This window comes from Leptonotus elevatus, chromosome 16 (genome assembly GCF_054856555.1).
Source record: "Leptonotus elevatus isolate MCC_2025b chromosome 16, RoL_Lele_1.0, whole genome shotgun sequence".
In the NCBI taxonomy this organism is placed as follows: Eukaryota; Metazoa; Chordata; class Actinopteri; order Syngnathiformes; family Syngnathidae; genus Leptonotus; species Leptonotus elevatus.
Genome location: NC_141254.1, coordinates 10,256,869 through 10,273,829, shown reverse-complemented (window position 1 = coordinate 10,273,829; position 16,961 = coordinate 10,256,869). Strand labels below are relative to the sequence as shown.

Below are 16,961 nucleotides of genomic sequence, written 5' to 3'. Positions count from 1 at the left end.
ATTGAACGCCATCCTTCTTTTTACACCTACAAAAAGCAATGGCTTGAGTTCCATTTTGCTTTGACGAGAACTTTCAATTGTGTGACCCTACTTGGACAGTTGTGTACCTTTTCCTCAATCATCTATCAATTAAGCTGTCAAAACACTGAGGACAATCAGTGGCTGCCCTCTGATCTCTCTCAGTTTGCCTTGACTGATTAAAGGTTGGGAAACATTGCTATGATGCAATTCACCAAATCATTCAAAATATTAAGATGCAGTGCAGTTCTACAATATTGAACATATTGAGAAATTCGTACCTCTCTGACACTGTCAATCAAAAGTGACCATTACTACTGTATCTTGGCAAAGGGAGATGAATTTTTTCCCCATTATAAGCTCTTTTCTTAGAAAATTTCACACCTAAAACCGCCAATACCAACAACTCTCCAGATGCTCCAAACGCCGCCAAACGTGGCTGTCAATCAACGGGTATGCAAATGAGCGTGCAAAGGAGCGTGGGCGGTCTTACCGAGCACGGTGATGTCGGCGTAGGCCTCCTGCGGCGGGTCGGTGTACAGCTGGCAAACGTAGCGGCCCTCGTCCGACAGCGACACGTTGGACAGCGACACCCGCAGCTCGTTGTCGGAGAAGTTGACCAGTTGGAAGCGAGCGTCTTTCAATGCTGAGGAGGAAGACAGTGCAGAATGGGAAGATAAAAGTAGTACCTTGACGTTTGGGTTTTTAGTGTTATGAGCTGTTTGAGTGGTTATTTGTTTTATTTGTAGGACGCATATATTGATGGACAGAATGTTCGGTTCCTCTTAGTTTATCAGTACGGCACAAATGTTAGTCGTTCTTTGCAGAGGATAAATAAAATAAGCCTAAAATACAAGCTTGGTCACGGAACAAATTAAACTCATAAGTCTAGGCCCCACTGTAAAAGGAGTGTTTAATAGGAACTTTTTGGGACTTACGAATGTTCATTTATCCCTTCGCATTGGAAGATTGGTGGTTATTTAATTATTTTTTTTGTAATAGGATCTCTCACTTTGACTTAATTACACTGATAAGCTCGGCTACAGTCATGGCTTTAATACTTTGGTGTCGCATGCTTTTCACTTAATGACTTTAGCAGATTCCGCTGTGCCTCTGGCTCTGTGAAATAACTTGTATTCCTTTTTTTCTTCAATTTAATATAAATTCAAATAGTTTGATATCCTTAACTGACCCGGAGATAATAACTTCCTTTTAGGGTGGCTGCTAATAGCAAGGGAGTTGTAGATTTGATACATTTGTCCTTATACTGTACTGTTTATTCAGCTGTAAATGCTGGTATTCCATTATTTGTACAACACCAGAAGGAGCCCGGATGAGAATTGTTCTTTTGATCAAGTACAATATTGTAGAGTGCTATTTAAAAAAAGACAGCAACAACATTTTGGATCCTCTCCAAACTCCTATCGATTATTCCTGGTGTGATTAACTGGGAGTCCAATTTTTCCAAAACAATTCATTTGCAGTCCAGCGTGCACACAAGGAAGCCAAAAGATCAAATGGAAAAAAAAAAGTTCCGTTGTTAAAAGTATACATATTTAAAATGGGACTAGACGATATCAAAAGGCTGTTGGCTGTTCATGTGCCGCGAAGGAAAAAGGCTGGAGAAAAACAAGAGGATGTTGGAATATTAATCACCACAATTGATTTGGTGCATCGTTAAAGGAGAACACCGCATGCATTTTGAGTGCAGGCTGAAGAGAGATGAAAAGTAATTCGAAGTAAAAGTAAATCCTACCTGCTATATATCCTGCTATAACCAGTCCCATGTCATGCCATAGTTTGGCTTTCATACCTTTGCCGGCATACCCTTTAATAATATAATTTACACTGATCAGACTCCCGACGTCGGATTGGTATATCTAGGCCTTAAAACGGCCGCATCATATGAAAATGGCTTTTGGAAGACTTTTGTGGGTCTACTCAAAATAGACATGCCGACCAAAATTCATGGTATTATTTTGGGGGTAGAATTTTCCCAAATCTCTGTGAGAGATTCTACCAAGCAAATTTTAGGGGAGGAAGCTGGCGCAAAAATGTATCCAAAAATGGAAGACTGTGTCTTTTTTGGACTTTGAGAAGTTTGTGGCTGTCCTCAATGAAAAAGACAAGCCCACAAAATTGTATGAAAAGTGGAACTAAGTTTGGGGGTGTCATTTTCCCAAAACTCCAGTCATACAGCTGCTAGCAAATTTTGGGAGTCAGAAAATTTTACTCTAAAATACTCGCTTCAATTGGCAATTTTTTTTAGAGTTTATAATAATACTAATTATTTTTTTTTACCAAAAATGGCCACTACCAAGATGACATAATTCTTCAATTCCAGGTGGTTAAATGATAATAATAATAATATTAATAATAATAATAATAATAAACTCCTAATCATTTATTAATTAAAGTTCAACTTCTACAATTTGGGCGTGGGCAAAATGACTTCCTGTCCTGACTTCCTGTCTCGCAAGCTTGACAAGTGCTCTTCATTTAAAGGCCTTGTTAGCATTCATTAGCCGCTAATCTGCATGCTTTAATTCAATTAAACATGTTGCCAGAGTCACCCGTAGTGCCGACTGCGGTTTACTCATTGAATGTTTACAACACGGGCAGAGCTTCTCTGGAGATGCATAGATGGGGGAAAAAAAATCAAAGATTGGAGGTATAGAACATGATGTTTGGGGTTTAAAAAAAAACGATTTTTCAGTTCAGAGTACAACAAGAATCCAGTGGTAAGAATGTGTCAAAACACATTTTTGTTTGTTTACTATCAAAATCTCCCATCCACCTTTTCATGGCAAGAAGTATCAAAAAAGTTTTTGCAATTGTCAGAGCCACTAATAGAGATTGGTTAAAATAAAAATCCTGGAATTTGCCTAAAATTCCCAACAGAACGCAGAAGACTTTATATTAGTGTTTATTTTTTCCACAGAGGATAAAGAATATATGCCTTTGAGGGTTTTTTTTCATGCAGGCTGTATGTGTTGATACTGCTTATGTGCAAATATGAGTTGTTCAAAGGTTTATAATTACCGCAACAATGTTGCTAGCTTTGTTAGCCTGGCTATGGAGTTCTAAATTGTTATGTGGTTTGGCTAAATACACAATGTGGAATTGTCTTTGCGATGGAGTAAGAGATCTAAACAATGTTCATATTTTATAAATAACAACTGTAGCAGAAGGTTTAATCACGTCAAAAAAAACAACAAAAAAACTCACCAATCACATTGATTCCACTTCACAAATTTTTAATAATCCTTTTTTTGTGTCCAAAGAAAATGAGGCATTGTGCTACGCCATATAACCGCCATCTTATTTGGACACTTGAATCCGAAGGTGTGAGGATTGCGAGGACAAGTCAAAGCAATCCAAGGACACGGCGACGCAGGCCACAGCGGGGTTTGCGGTGACGCGCCGTGCGACACGCAAGGTGAGCGGCGGACATTTCTATTACGGATGTGTCAGTGCACGCCGCATCACACATCACTCCTCTTTTGCGGATTTGAGAGCCAAAGAAAAAAAAACTAGGGTAACCTTTTGTCCCGTGCTATTTTTTGCCCTCCTTTTATAATAAGAAGGACACAGGAGACATCTTCCAGTGTTTTGAAAAGAGACGTCTGTCGAAACTCTTGAAGTCTCCGATTTATTTCATCGGTTTTGTTTTCATGGCGATGAAGAACACAAACTGTCGGTTAATTAGTGAATAATTAGATGCAGAATAAAACATGGACGTTAAGGTGAAAGAGTCCTTTTAAATCACTGACTTAACCATCCATCCACTTTTATCCATCCATCTATTACAGCCATCCAACATCGCCATCCATCCATTACAGTCATCAAAAAATCCATCCATTACAGTCATCCATCCATCGATCCATTCATTCATCCATCCAACCATTATGGTAATCCAACCATCCATCCATTACGGTCATCCAACCATCCATCCATCCATTATAGTCATTTAGCAATCCATCCATCTATCCATTACGATCATCCAACCATCAACCCATTACGGTCATCCTACTATCCATCCATTATAAGTCATCTAAAAATCCATCCATCCATCCGTCATCCAACCATCCATCCATTATAGTGATCTAACAATCCATCCATCCATCTATCCATTACATCATCCGACCATCCATCCATTAAAAGCCATCTGACAATCCATCCGTCCATCAATTACAGTCATCCAACCATCAATCCATTATAGTCATCTAACAATCAATTCATCCATCCATTACATCATCCAACCATCCATCCATTATAAGTCATCCAACAATCCATCCATCCACCCATCAATTACCGTCATCCAACCATCCAATCATTATAAGTCATGTAACAATCCATTCATCCATCCATCCATCATCATCCATTTTCCATCCATCCTCATTATGGTCAACCAACCATCTATCCATCCCTCCATTTATGTCATCCAAGTGTCAATCCATTGTCATCCATCCATTACGGTCATCTAACAATCCATCCATTCAACCATCCATTACAGTCATCCATCCATCGTCATCCATCCAGCCATTATGGCCATCAGACCATCGTCATCCCCTCCATTACGTTCATAAGAGTTTATCCATCCATCCATCCATCCATCATGATCAACCATCCATGTATTCACCCAATGACCTAACCACCCAACAATCTTCATCATCATCATCAAACATCCATCAAGTCATCCGTCATGATTCATCCAACTTACTACAACTTTTCAAAGCTCTACAACCAGTGACATTGTAAATGTACCGCATTAAACGGCACCCTAACATGTGAATACTTCGGAACCAAAATGAGCACATTTCCTGGCATCCGGCACCGTCACAATGCACATCCGCGCAATTGTACTGTAAATAGGAAATTGATTGCCTGCATGGGAGCGGATGACAGAGTGCTCTCATTTCCTGCAAACACACTTAATCACAGCAAAAGGTGGCGGAGCTGTCGCGCCACATCCCAAAATAGGTCAGTTATCATCCCGCCCGCTGAAATGTGCATGACAGTAACGGTCAAATCATAGACGGCTGGAGGTGAAGAGAAGTGGCATGAAAATATATATGGGGACATTTGGATCGATACGCTTCTTCTTTTTCTGTCCGACTTGTATTCTCCTGGAGCGCCAGTGCATTTGAGTCGGCGAGCGTCCACTCGGGTCTGGGGCCGAGAGGAGTCTAAGTGGCCGCAATCAATTGTGATTAATGGCTGCCACTACTTTTTGAGAGGAGCGCATCAGAGTTTTATTACGGGCTGTCAAGAGAGGGCGAGCGAGGGCGGGGCTAATTACCTTCTTACTGCCAAGCTCCCAGCAACTTCTCCCGTCGACCATTAAATGTTGTTTCTTGCCATCCACAAAAGACTGTTTGTACTCTTGTACATGTTTTCGATGCTAAGGTGGATAGATTGTTTGCTTAAACACATTAAAAAAAAAAGATTCCATTCTCATGTGGATAGTTGTGAAATTCAATCAGGGCTTAAAAAAAAATAAAGCTTCAGGCTATGGTCGCCAAATTAAATCAAGAAGACAAGTCATTTTACAGATTTGTTTAAGAAAATGCAATCTATTTTCCGCTAAGTGCAACATTACCTTCTTATTCCTATTCCCAGGGTCTTAGATTGCAATGTGTTGTTTATTGTGACCAAATTTCAGTTTGCCGATGAATTTATCTTTTTATATACTGTTGGTTTAAACTGTACTTGTTTTAACTGTGTGCTTAGTGGTCTTACATGCTATTACTATGTTATTACTAGACATCTTATTTTCTTACATTCTTACAGTTTCCAACTCATTCGGGGAAAACAAACAACTAACTAAACTAAGGCTAACTAAAGTATAGGTGCAATATATTTACAATACATTTAAGTTACCCAAGTATTATTACTATGTTATTACCATTACCGGTATTACGTTAGGTTTGGTTGTTGGCCGACTGGGCTTATTGGGCTCAAGTATTTTGGTAATAGATTAATAGTAATTGACTAAAACTAATAGTTTTAAAGGTCAAACTAAAATATTGGCTCAATATTGTCACATTGAAATATTTATTTTCTCCACTAAGATTGCTCTTGGCACTTGCCCTCACTGTTAGTAATTGTATTTTCTGTCGTAGGGACAATATATTTCCTTGAATACAGTCAGATGTGACTCAGCTGTCACATTAAAAAAGGGAAATTGAATCAGTGTATATGTGTATAAAAAAACTGTAAAAAAGCTTCAGGCTATAAAAGCCTAACTGAATGAAGAAAACAAATGATTTGTACTAGAAAATGCATCCACATTTCTACTTAGAAAAGTGCAACATCAATAGTTGGGCTTGAAATGAACAATGTAGCCTTTAACAGTTTGAACCGTCAGAATTATTACACTATAAAATGACAGCCAATGGCATTTGTTATTGCTTTGGCTCCTTGTGAAGAGCCTGGAAGGCTGTTTCAATGCTGCTGGAAGTTGTGTTTAATCCCATGATGTGAAAATATTATCGTTTGTGTGTCGATGTTTCAAGTTTGACGGACTACCAAAAGCACAAAACTACGATAAATAAAGCTTAATTTTGTTATTACACTGTTATCACTGTGTAATTACTAATTGTTTCAAGAGTTTAAGCATACTGTTGTTATTTGGGGTGCAAAGTTTTCATTTGATTATCTTTTCTTGATCCTCACATTGCTGCTGCATTAAATGCAAAGCGGGAGGAAAAAATCGGAATCAATTAAAGCGAAGCAAAGACTAGCAAAGCTTTGCATGTGGAGTTGATCAGCGCTAATAAGAGCGGCGACACCATAATTGGGCGGGATACGAATAAACAGAACAGGTTGTTAAATGTTCAGGGATATGAGCCGCTCCTATTACGACTGACATGGCCGTCGAAAACTTGTTTGGTGGATTGCATTAACCTCATTCCGCCGTTAATCCCGCTGCAGACATGTGGGTCAAACTTAATGCAAGTCAAAGTAACATGAGAGCATATTAATTAACGTCTTAACGGCTGCCTCTGCAGCGCTCCGGGTTCACATTAAGCATTTGTGTTCATTTGTTGGCCTTTTCTCTCACAACCGGCTTCGTCTATTTTCAAGTGGACGTTTTTTAAACATGCATCTACGTGCCGTCGTATGAGCAAACGTCTTGAGAAATACCTTTCGACTAGAAATCGTCTTTCCCATAATCATGTTCATCTTGGTGAAAACTTGATTTTGCCTGATGGCACTGGCAGTTTCACTAACAATAGGCTTGGTGGCGCCCTTTGGAATTTTGTGAAAATTCATTCCCGGAAGCAATATGAATTTTGGTAGGTGTGACTTAACCTCGGGCTAAGCAATTAATCGAAATTCAATTACAATTATTACACTCCACAATTACAAAATTGGCATAATTGTAAAAAAAAAAGAAGAAGATTATTTTTACTCATTTTGAGTTGTTTACATTTATATATTTGCACTTTTTTTATTTTATTTTAAAATGACTAATTTAATAAATCTTGTTTGGTCCAAAAGGAACTTATATTTAAAAATGTTCTTGTTTGAATAATCGTGATTTCAATTATTACCAAAATAATCGTGATTATCAGTTTTTCTATAATCGAGCAGCCCTAACCAAACCCACAAACTTTTAAAACCCAAGCTTCAAAAGATAAAGGAAATTACTGTTAATTGAGTAATCGATTATTTTTCTGATTAATTGTATTTGAAAAAAGTTTAAATTTCCCTTCTTTTCCCCCAAAACAGGACAGTGTTTCAAATTGACAGTGTACAAACTAATGAATTATGTTTCAGTTACTGGTTTGGTCTGTAACGTGAAGCAATTTGGTTAAAATGTTGATCATCACAAGCAATTTTATTTTGATCCGCTCTCATGAGAACTACAGAAACAGAAGAATATTCAATGTTGAGGGCCTGAATTCCAAGCATTTGGGCAATTTTAAATTAAAAAAAGATTTCTAAACGATGAATCCATGAACTAATTAATTAATCGATTAGTTATTGACTAATTGATTAATCGTTCCACCTCTAGGCTGAAGTGGCCATTTTAGGGCCATTTTGACTATCTCCGAGGGTTCTTCAAAGCCTGATTGGTGCCAAATTTGAACCGCGTCGTTGCATGTGGGCGGCAAAGTTTGATGACTCGCCATAAAACTGGAAGAACTCACAAGGTCAGAGTCGACAAATATCTACTGACAAGTCCTACCTGGGAGAACTTATAAATTAAGATCTCAGGTACTGCTATTATTTGAAAACGATACAAGTGTGACATGGCCGGCCTCATTGGTCCATCTTAACACATTTCGGACAATTCATGCTTCAAATTTTACGGGAACTGTCTGGGCAAGGCCTGAAATTCGATTCCAGACATACATCAAAACCAATAGCAAGACTTCCCGGCAGAGTGTTTAGCGCTCCTTCCTGCAAGCAAACGCAACAAGGGTCTAATCAGATGCTTGAAGTTTGTGTTGATTCACGCTGAACCCAGTCAGCAAATTGTGTTTTTGTCGCGTAATTAAAAATCCAAATTGGCCACTGCGGTGACAGCTTTAGATGAGAAAAGTTGAGAAACGTTTGTCAGCGGTCTGCCAGCCAACAAAAAAAAAAAAAACGATGAAAGGCAAAGTGCGACTTACGCCTGACGTCTCGGAAGTAAATGGTCTGCCTGTTGGGGTTGAGCAGCTGGATGACCGAGTCGTCGTTGTCCTTCACCCGACAGCTGATGATGGCCATCTCGCCCTCCACCACCGACACGTTGTCCGTCACCAGGTTCTGACTCACCACTGTGCAGCGGACAAAACACAAGCGTCAAAAGAAAATGTCGCCGTTTAAACTACTTACGTACAGTTAACTCACGATTAATCGCAAATTTCTACAATAAAATGTACCAAAAGGTTTTCATGCTCTTGTTAACAATAATGGAACAAAATGTTAAACTAATAAAAATATGGCTTCATCTTTTAGTCATTGATACAGTAATATCATAATAATTCATCAAACGGAGTTAAAATTAAAAAGATGTACTGTACTGTAAAAACAAGTGCGATATTGATTTATTTTCTGCCACGAGATGGCATACTTGCAATTGTAAGACATTGGTGACAGCTCCGTGCATTTTTCTTTTCATATTAAGAGCTCTCTAATCTTTAACATGCAGTAACTTGTGAAATTCTGCAAAAACTTGACCCCAGTCTCCACAAATATATGAATTATTATTATATTTATTATTGCAAAATCTTGATGTGGACGTTTCTGCTGTGTTGCGGCTGCCATTCGCCCAGTACAGGCTTTCCAAGTAAGGGGCGGTCATTAATTGCGCGTTTAAAAAAAATAGTGGCGTTTAAAATAACTCAAAATGAATGCACTCATTTTGACACCCCTACATTTAATGTTTGTCAGAATTTCTTGAAGATTTTTTGTTTGTTTGATTCTTTGCTTTCCCATCCATTTCAATTGACGTCCATAATACGTAGGTTTGGCAATAAATGGTTGGAATCCAGTTGATGAACAAAAACGTCCACGATGGAATGAAAATGGAATTGAATTTCAGGACCCTATCAAATATGGATACAAATTTAATATATGAATCGGATCTCCACTAACTGCCACATAGACGTAGGCAGAGGATAGAGCCCGTTAAATGTGACATGATCAAAATAGTGGGAAATACATAAAGGCACAAATTCGGAATTGGGCACCTGCGGGGTAAATCCCTCAATCCTTATGGACTGAATTTTAAAGCCGATTCAGTGAAAACTTGCATGGCTTGAGAAAATCCCTTGGTCACCTTAAAGGTGCTCAGAAAGACAACACAACATGAAGGCTGTGACTTTCTGAAGACAATATTTGTGTTGTATAGGCACAATCTGGTTGTTCCCACATAGAAATTTGGTCTCATTGCTGATGACTGCCTTGCGCTCAGACGGTTCGGGTCATTAAAAACGCCGGTTATGCGGCGTGAATTACCGACATGCTGCAAGAATGGCTGAACACAATTTGCGCAGTTCAATTTCAGGCATCAGAGGCCCAAAAGAAAATAGATTCATGAAGTGGGTATTATTTTTTTTGCAGTCATTTGAGTCTTGCTCAATCCTCTCAATTGCCGGAGGGGAGCTCCACTCGCCTCCAAATGGAGTCAGGCCAGTTCTTTTGTTGTGACGTTTGGATTTGAGATCAAAAGACGATCTGGATCCGATCAACAACATAGAAGATGTTCCAATAAAGTATTGACTGACAGGTTTGGCTGAAAAGCGCTGAATGTCGAGGACAGGGGGGTTAAAATAGCTCACCAGTGATGGGACAGTTGTGATTTCCCAGGAATGTTGCTGTAGTAATCATTTGAAAATGTGAACACTGGCAGCTTTTTATTGAAATAAAATCCATTTGTTATGAACTCATGAAAATGGTTACAGTTATGAGTAACAGCCAGTGTATTTGACTGACTTATTTTGTTTGTGGGGGGACGACTAAACATCGTTATCTTTGTATTTTGTTGTAAATTAATATGTGATTTTTTTTTTTAAAACAGTTTTTGACCATTAAAAAAAAAAAAATCCTTGACTCGCAGCCATTTTCACTGAACTACCCTCTTCGCTCTTGGCTGTTTTACTGGTTTTTGACTGATTTTGCAATGCCCACAGAATTGTGTTCTATTGCTATAAAAACAGGTGAACCTACCAAAAGAAAGATTATAGTCTCTTCTTTCATCAGGACAAAAACGTATATTTCTATCTGTTTCCGTTTTGCAGCAATTAGCATTAGAATATAGCGAAGTTTCATCATTATTCACAAATCAGATTGTTTGCAACATGGCCCTGGCTGATCTTTTATACTCTGATGCCACCCGCTGGCCGTTTTTGTAACAACAACAATTGCTTCAACTGTTTTCTGCAGTTCAGAGGCTGCATCAAAGCTTTCTTTCTGTGTGCTCTAGAATAAAAAAATATTATTTTTAAACATATTAAAAACGTCTTTGGGACACTGGTAATATTTCAAATAGAACATATTTATACGTTTTTGGGAGCAAATGAGTTAAAGGTATTTTGTTACTACAGAAGTGTGTTTCAAATTGGTTACCCTTCACATTAATCTGTAGCAAAAAAGTAGGTCTCAACTTGAAAAAGTTTTACATTTCGTTTCAGATTTGGCTTCTTCTTGTGAAGACCACATTCATACCAGTTAGACGTAACGGTTTGTAATACTCTTAAATGCAAAACAAGAATGTATACGATAATTTGATTCATTGATGGAAAAATTGATTCTAAACATATTCTATAGTGACAGCCCTACAAGATGGAAAACATTGGCTACAATTATTTGGAATGTCCTGAACAGGAAAGAAGAAGAAAAAAAAAAAAACTCGGATCATTTGATTATGCAGCAAAATGATGACTGACTGGCCAAGACCTAAACCCGACAGTCTCATTTCACTCAAGAGGAAACACAAAGGAGTAAAACAGCTGTTGCACATTCCTAAATAGCGACTGTATAATGTCTTCAAAGGCTCATTTACACGCATACGTCAACTCTGAGCATTTCTAACGACATAATGCTGCATATCAAATATTTGTTAGTAAATCCATCATGGCCGCCGGTCCGCGGAGATGCAAAGCAAACAGCAAGTACGTGATTGTAAAGAAGACGTCAACAGATGCCTTGTGAAAAATGAATGAGCGGCCAAGGTTCGACGCGCATTATCATAAACAAAGGCGCAACGCAGCCGCTTGAAAATTCTCCCCCATTAAAAATTACACCGCGTGTTGTTATTGGCTGTTGTTTGGTCTGCGCTCGTTAGCTGCTGCGGTGACATAAAGACCTTGCGTGCTTCATCCTCGTGTTATTGCAGAATTTGTCAGTTCTATGGTTTTCATGAAAACCTGAAGACTTTAGTATGCTGAATTTCAGCTTTTGGCAAATCAGACCAATGTTTACCCCAAACCAAAGTAAACAAATGAGAAGTGACTGTTTGCTGTTCTAAATATATCATCACAAAACAAAAACAAAACAAAAAGACTTGGAAGACTCAACTCCCCGACTGCACTTTGGCATCTCGTATACATTGTGCCTTGATTTTGCATGAAATATGTCCGCTCTCATTTATTGATCAAGCGGCGGAAACACTGGAGGGAGCGAGCTCTTCAAGGCACGGCGACGGTGTCGCGGCTTTCAAAAACTGCTCGGCGACGACGAATCTTGGAACGCAAGAGGCGGCAAACGACTTCGGATTGGTTGGTATTAACCCCGCCCCCATGTGCCAACTGCTTTCATTACCGTGACCATAAGGTGAGGAAATAGACATTTAAAGATGTAAGTGACTTTTACTTAGAGAAGAGAAACGCAGAGTGTGTATGAATGATAGGTGGTAAATGTCAAGAAATAGAAGTATTTTCACTTGTGGAGGGCATCACTTCATGCTGCAATCCATTCATTTTCTATCCAATTCATTTACTTCCGTCTATTCTAGCATTTGATTCACACACACAATAGCAAGTGAAGCTTGGTGACGAAGTGCTGCCTCCACAAGTGAAAATACAATAATACATGCATGGGGGGCAACATGGCTCATTAGTTGAGTGGTTGTCTTTTAACCCTGAGGTTGTGGGTTCAATCCCAGGTCATTGTGACCATGTGGAACTATCCTTGAGCAAGGCACTGAACCCCCAGTTGCTCCTGGTGCTGCGCCATTAGTAGGCGAATGAGTAGTCACGGTGTAAAGCGCTTTGAGGGCCTCGTGCTATATAAGTGAAGTACTATTTGACTATTTACTGTTGATACGTGGACACAAACATGTGGACGTGGGGTGGCTAACAAGTAGCCACTGTTTAACGCCAATCCTAGTTACCATGTTATCGAAAGCCATTCTCGGCGCACCCCTCCGTAGTGGGGTGTAGGGTGTGTCCCCCCCCAAAAATGGTTTAGCTAATCATAAGATGCCACAAGATGGTGGGAAAGCGCTGCTTTTGTCTAAATGAAGCTCCTCAACTCACTTCAACATCGTTCCCTGGTATCAAAATGCCATAAGATGGCCTCAACACAAAAACAGCAAATATCAATAGTTGAAACTGCAAATCGCGACTTAAAACAAACGGATTCAAAGTAATGAAATGTACTATAACACCTGAATGCCACATATTTGCAACCACTTTTAAGACATAAGGTGATTCATTTGCTGCATTAATAATACTAGGGCTCCAAAAACCCAAAACAAAAACATTTGGAAAGGGCGTAATGTCATTTTTTACATTATTTTATATGATTTCAAGCGAGTATGTTTTGTTTGCTTTTTTCAGAATGTAGTTTACTGGATTTGAATATATGAATGAGGTGTGTATCGATAAACGTGTGCAATTTTTTTGCTGATCCCAATTAGGATTGGACGACTGTGCGGCAGATCTACGCTCCTCATTACCGCGCGGTCGGTTGAGTGTTTGGGGGTAATTGGGCAAGCTAATAAATGGATGGATGAACACGGGAATTCACCTGGATACCTGCAAGCAGGTCATTCCAAATGCATGTGAAGCAGGGAAGATCTGCAGTGGTCCGATCGGGGGGGAGTCTGACGTTCCCACATCAAAAAAACATAAAAGAAAAAAACAAAACACAAAGCCAGCGCAGAACATGCCCTCGGTTCGGCTTGGCTGACTGACAGCTCGAGGCAGCCGGGGAAAAGGTCAAGATCCTCGTAGCGGCCGAGTTCTTCAAAGGGGCTCTCGGTGATGATCGGCGGTCGGTTAATCTGTATGTAGCCGGCGACTGTCGGCGGCCTCAAAGAGAAACAGCGGTCGCCGGGGACTTCGCCCGGCTCGCTAAGCCGACTTTGCAGCACTTCTTCTGTTCGAAAGGAGATGCCTCGTTTGCTCTGTAAAGCAGAACGGTTGAGTTGCGGTTGCTAGGCTATGTTGCCACCACCAAGTAAATCAGTGCAGTCAAACCCGTCATGATCCACACCAATCTGTGTAGTCTTCATTCTTCCCATTTTCAACTGGCCAACGAAAATCACAAAATCAAAAGATGACTGATTCTTTTTCTTATTTGATTTTTTGTCAATTTTAGGCTTTATATATATATATATATATTTAAAAAAAATGCGACATGTAAAAACGTCCATGTCAAATGCAACGTATGAAGCCAATTACACTTCAGAGCTGTCATTGATATAAAATGACAAATAGATCATGTGCTGGATTGTGATCGTGGTCCAAACTGACTAACCTAGCTAGCATCTCTTAGCTCTTGCTTTTTAGGAAACAAAACACCAATTAAATAGTAAAATCAAATTCAGTCCAGTGGTAACAAACGGTAGTAGACTGTATACATTAAACAATTGCTTTCCCCACTACTATTGTGGGAACACTTGGTGCTAAGCTTGCGCCACACCAGCTAGCCAATGAGGCTAAACGCTGTCCTCATATGGTGTAGACGCTCCTCGAGGTCGCTAATTATCGCCTCCATGGCGACAAATAAGCAAGTCTTGTTGACACTATCCAGTCAGGAACTTGAATAGATTAAGCTGGAAATCACACAAGAAAGTTCTAAAGGAATTGTATCTTGCTAACGTTGACCAGTAATCCAATCCAGAAGAGTGAGTGAGGCAGACATGCTAATCGCTGCGCTGCTCTGGCCTGAGTTAAAATTCTCCAAACTAATATTGCCAGGTGTGACATCATCACCCCAAGGTAAATTGCATCACTTTGTAGCACACAAAAGCCCCGCATCCATAGACATCAGCGCACAACAACAACAATACGACCAACAGCAAGAGGCGCAGATTGGTCACGGCAGTCAGACGCAACAACACAAAAAAAATGGCGGACTATTCTTCCTTGCGTTTCCTTTAAAATGTCACGCATGATTTAATAGCTTGTAAAGACACGACGCGGGGAAGCGAACGCGTCTAGAAATTGGTCCAATTAGGACGAGGTGTGAACGGATGCTTGACGATAGAAGAAATACAAATGTAAAGTGTAAATAATGAGAAAATGACAGACTGACACGAGGATTAGCGTGTTTGAGTTTGTTTTTTTTTTCCTCTAAGAGCTCAGTATTGTTCATTCGGAAATGTCATCATCATTGCTCTTTTTTTTTTTTTTTTTTAACTCTTTGACTGCCAGACGTTTTCAGAAAAGGGATGCCGTCAGTGCCAGCCGATTTAAGCATTTTGACTAATCTTTCAAGGTCCACAGAAAATGTTCTGTTTGGACTATGGAAACACACGTACTACCAAATGAAAGATTGGACTTTCATCTTTCATCAGAAAAAAAAAGTTTCTACCTTATTCCGTTCTTTAGTAATCAACAATAGAAAATGGTTAGTTTGACCCAATTTCGCCTGTTTTGGACCAAAATACGGAGAAATCAAGCTTTTAGTGAAACGATATTATTTCATGCATTCTAGTGAATTTGACACTTCTTTTTGTCCATGAATGATGCCACAAACACCTAAATAGTGCTTTACTTCTATAAAACACTACCACCAAGAATGAAAAAGTGTTTTTTGATAGCAAAATACGTTTATTTACATTCAACAGTGTAACAATTTGACAACAATTTGGCAAACTATTTACAAATGTGTGCAACTGTGGTGCTATTTACAAATATGTGGATGTTTCAACGACAGTTTTTCTTTTTGTAACTCTCCTGCGTGCAAGGAGACGCAACAGCATTTGCACAAGATTGCCTCTTCGCGTGCTCCACTTTCTTGCAGGCCGTTTTTTCCGGGGAATAGCAAGTATACACTGCAGTGTGTGTTGCCATCAAGTCTAATATCAGGATCATGCTACGGTTACGTTACGTCTCGCTTCCTCGTGTCCTTCAGTTGCTATACCGGGTGGTAGGAGATGTTTTGATCCATTTTATCCACTCCATTCATGGTGGCATCGTAGTCCAGAAACAGTGTCTTCTCCGTGATCAGACTGTACCCGCTCCTCCGATGAATATGCATTGGACTCAGGGTACTCTTCATTGTCCGATCGAATGTCCGCTTGTGCAGCTCCGGCGTTAGCAGCGGTAGCCGCGCTTAGCCGGTGAGGCTTACTACGTGTTCATAAGAGTCGCGTCAAGGCTTCCAACTTTGGCGTCAAGCTCGGAGTCATCATCATCATCATCATCATCATCAATCTGCATTGGTCGATGCCAACTCTCCATCGCCCGATCGAATGTCCGATTGTGTAGAAGTACCCGGTCGGCTATTGTGCGCGTTTTGCGGCCTTAGCAGCGCTAGCCGCGCTTAGCCGGTGAGGCTTACTACGTGTTCATAAGAGTCGCGTCAAGGCTTCCAACTTTGGCGTCAAGCTCGGAGTCCTCATCATCATCATCATCAATCTGCATTGGTCGATGCCAACTCTCCATCGCCCGATCGAATGTCCGATTGTGTAGAAGTACCCGGCCTGCTATTGTGCGCGTTTTCCGGCCTTAGCAGCGCTAGCCGCGCTTAGCCGGTGAGGCTTACTACGTGATCGTAATAGTCGCGTCAAGGCTTCCAACTTTGGCGTCAAGCTCGGAGTCATCATCATCGTCGACATCAATGCGCTTTTTAGTATTGATTGATGCTTTCCGTCTTTGAAAAAAATGCTCAAGCGTGAGCTGCTTGCAACCGGTTGCTTGGTCAAGCCACAATGGCTTGAACCAGCCATTGTCTCCTCAACACTCTAGCTCCGCCTCACGTCTTCTACTGACGCCCACGGTGGGAGGCCCATCCAACCTTGTGCAAAGAGAGTCATCGCTGCCCTCTAGGGGCCAAAACGAGTCTTTTACTAATCAGATCTGCCTGATACTTTCAGCACAGCTGCCCAAGGCTTTCCTGCACCCGTTTTCGAAAAAAAAACAAAAAAAAAACGTAGGGGACGTCTTTTAACGTCCTCGGCGCCCTTCCCTAGGTTTATGCTAAACGTTTTATAACGTTTATGGCAGTCAAAGAGTTGTGTGTGTGGGTGAGTATGTGTATGTGCGTGCGTG

The 16,961-nt window shown here is 40.2% G+C and overlaps 1 protein-coding gene across 4 annotated transcripts in view; it reads right to left on the bottom strand.

Moving 5' to 3' along the window:
• The window catches only part of cadm1a (cell adhesion molecule 1a), a 260,393-nt gene that overhangs the window by 42,249 nt on the left and 201,183 nt on the right, over window positions 1-16,961 (bottom strand). For all 4 annotated transcript variants that reach the window (XM_086098647.1, XM_086098648.1, XM_086098649.1 and 1 more), the window contains exons 3-4: window positions 8,646-8,792; window positions 512-664 (exon numbers count right to left, since the gene is read on the bottom strand). In XM_086098647.1, coding sequence (XP_085954773.1) covers window positions 512-664; window positions 8,646-8,792 — 300 coding nt within the window. The remainder of the gene's footprint in view (window positions 1-511; window positions 665-8,645; window positions 8,793-16,961) is intronic.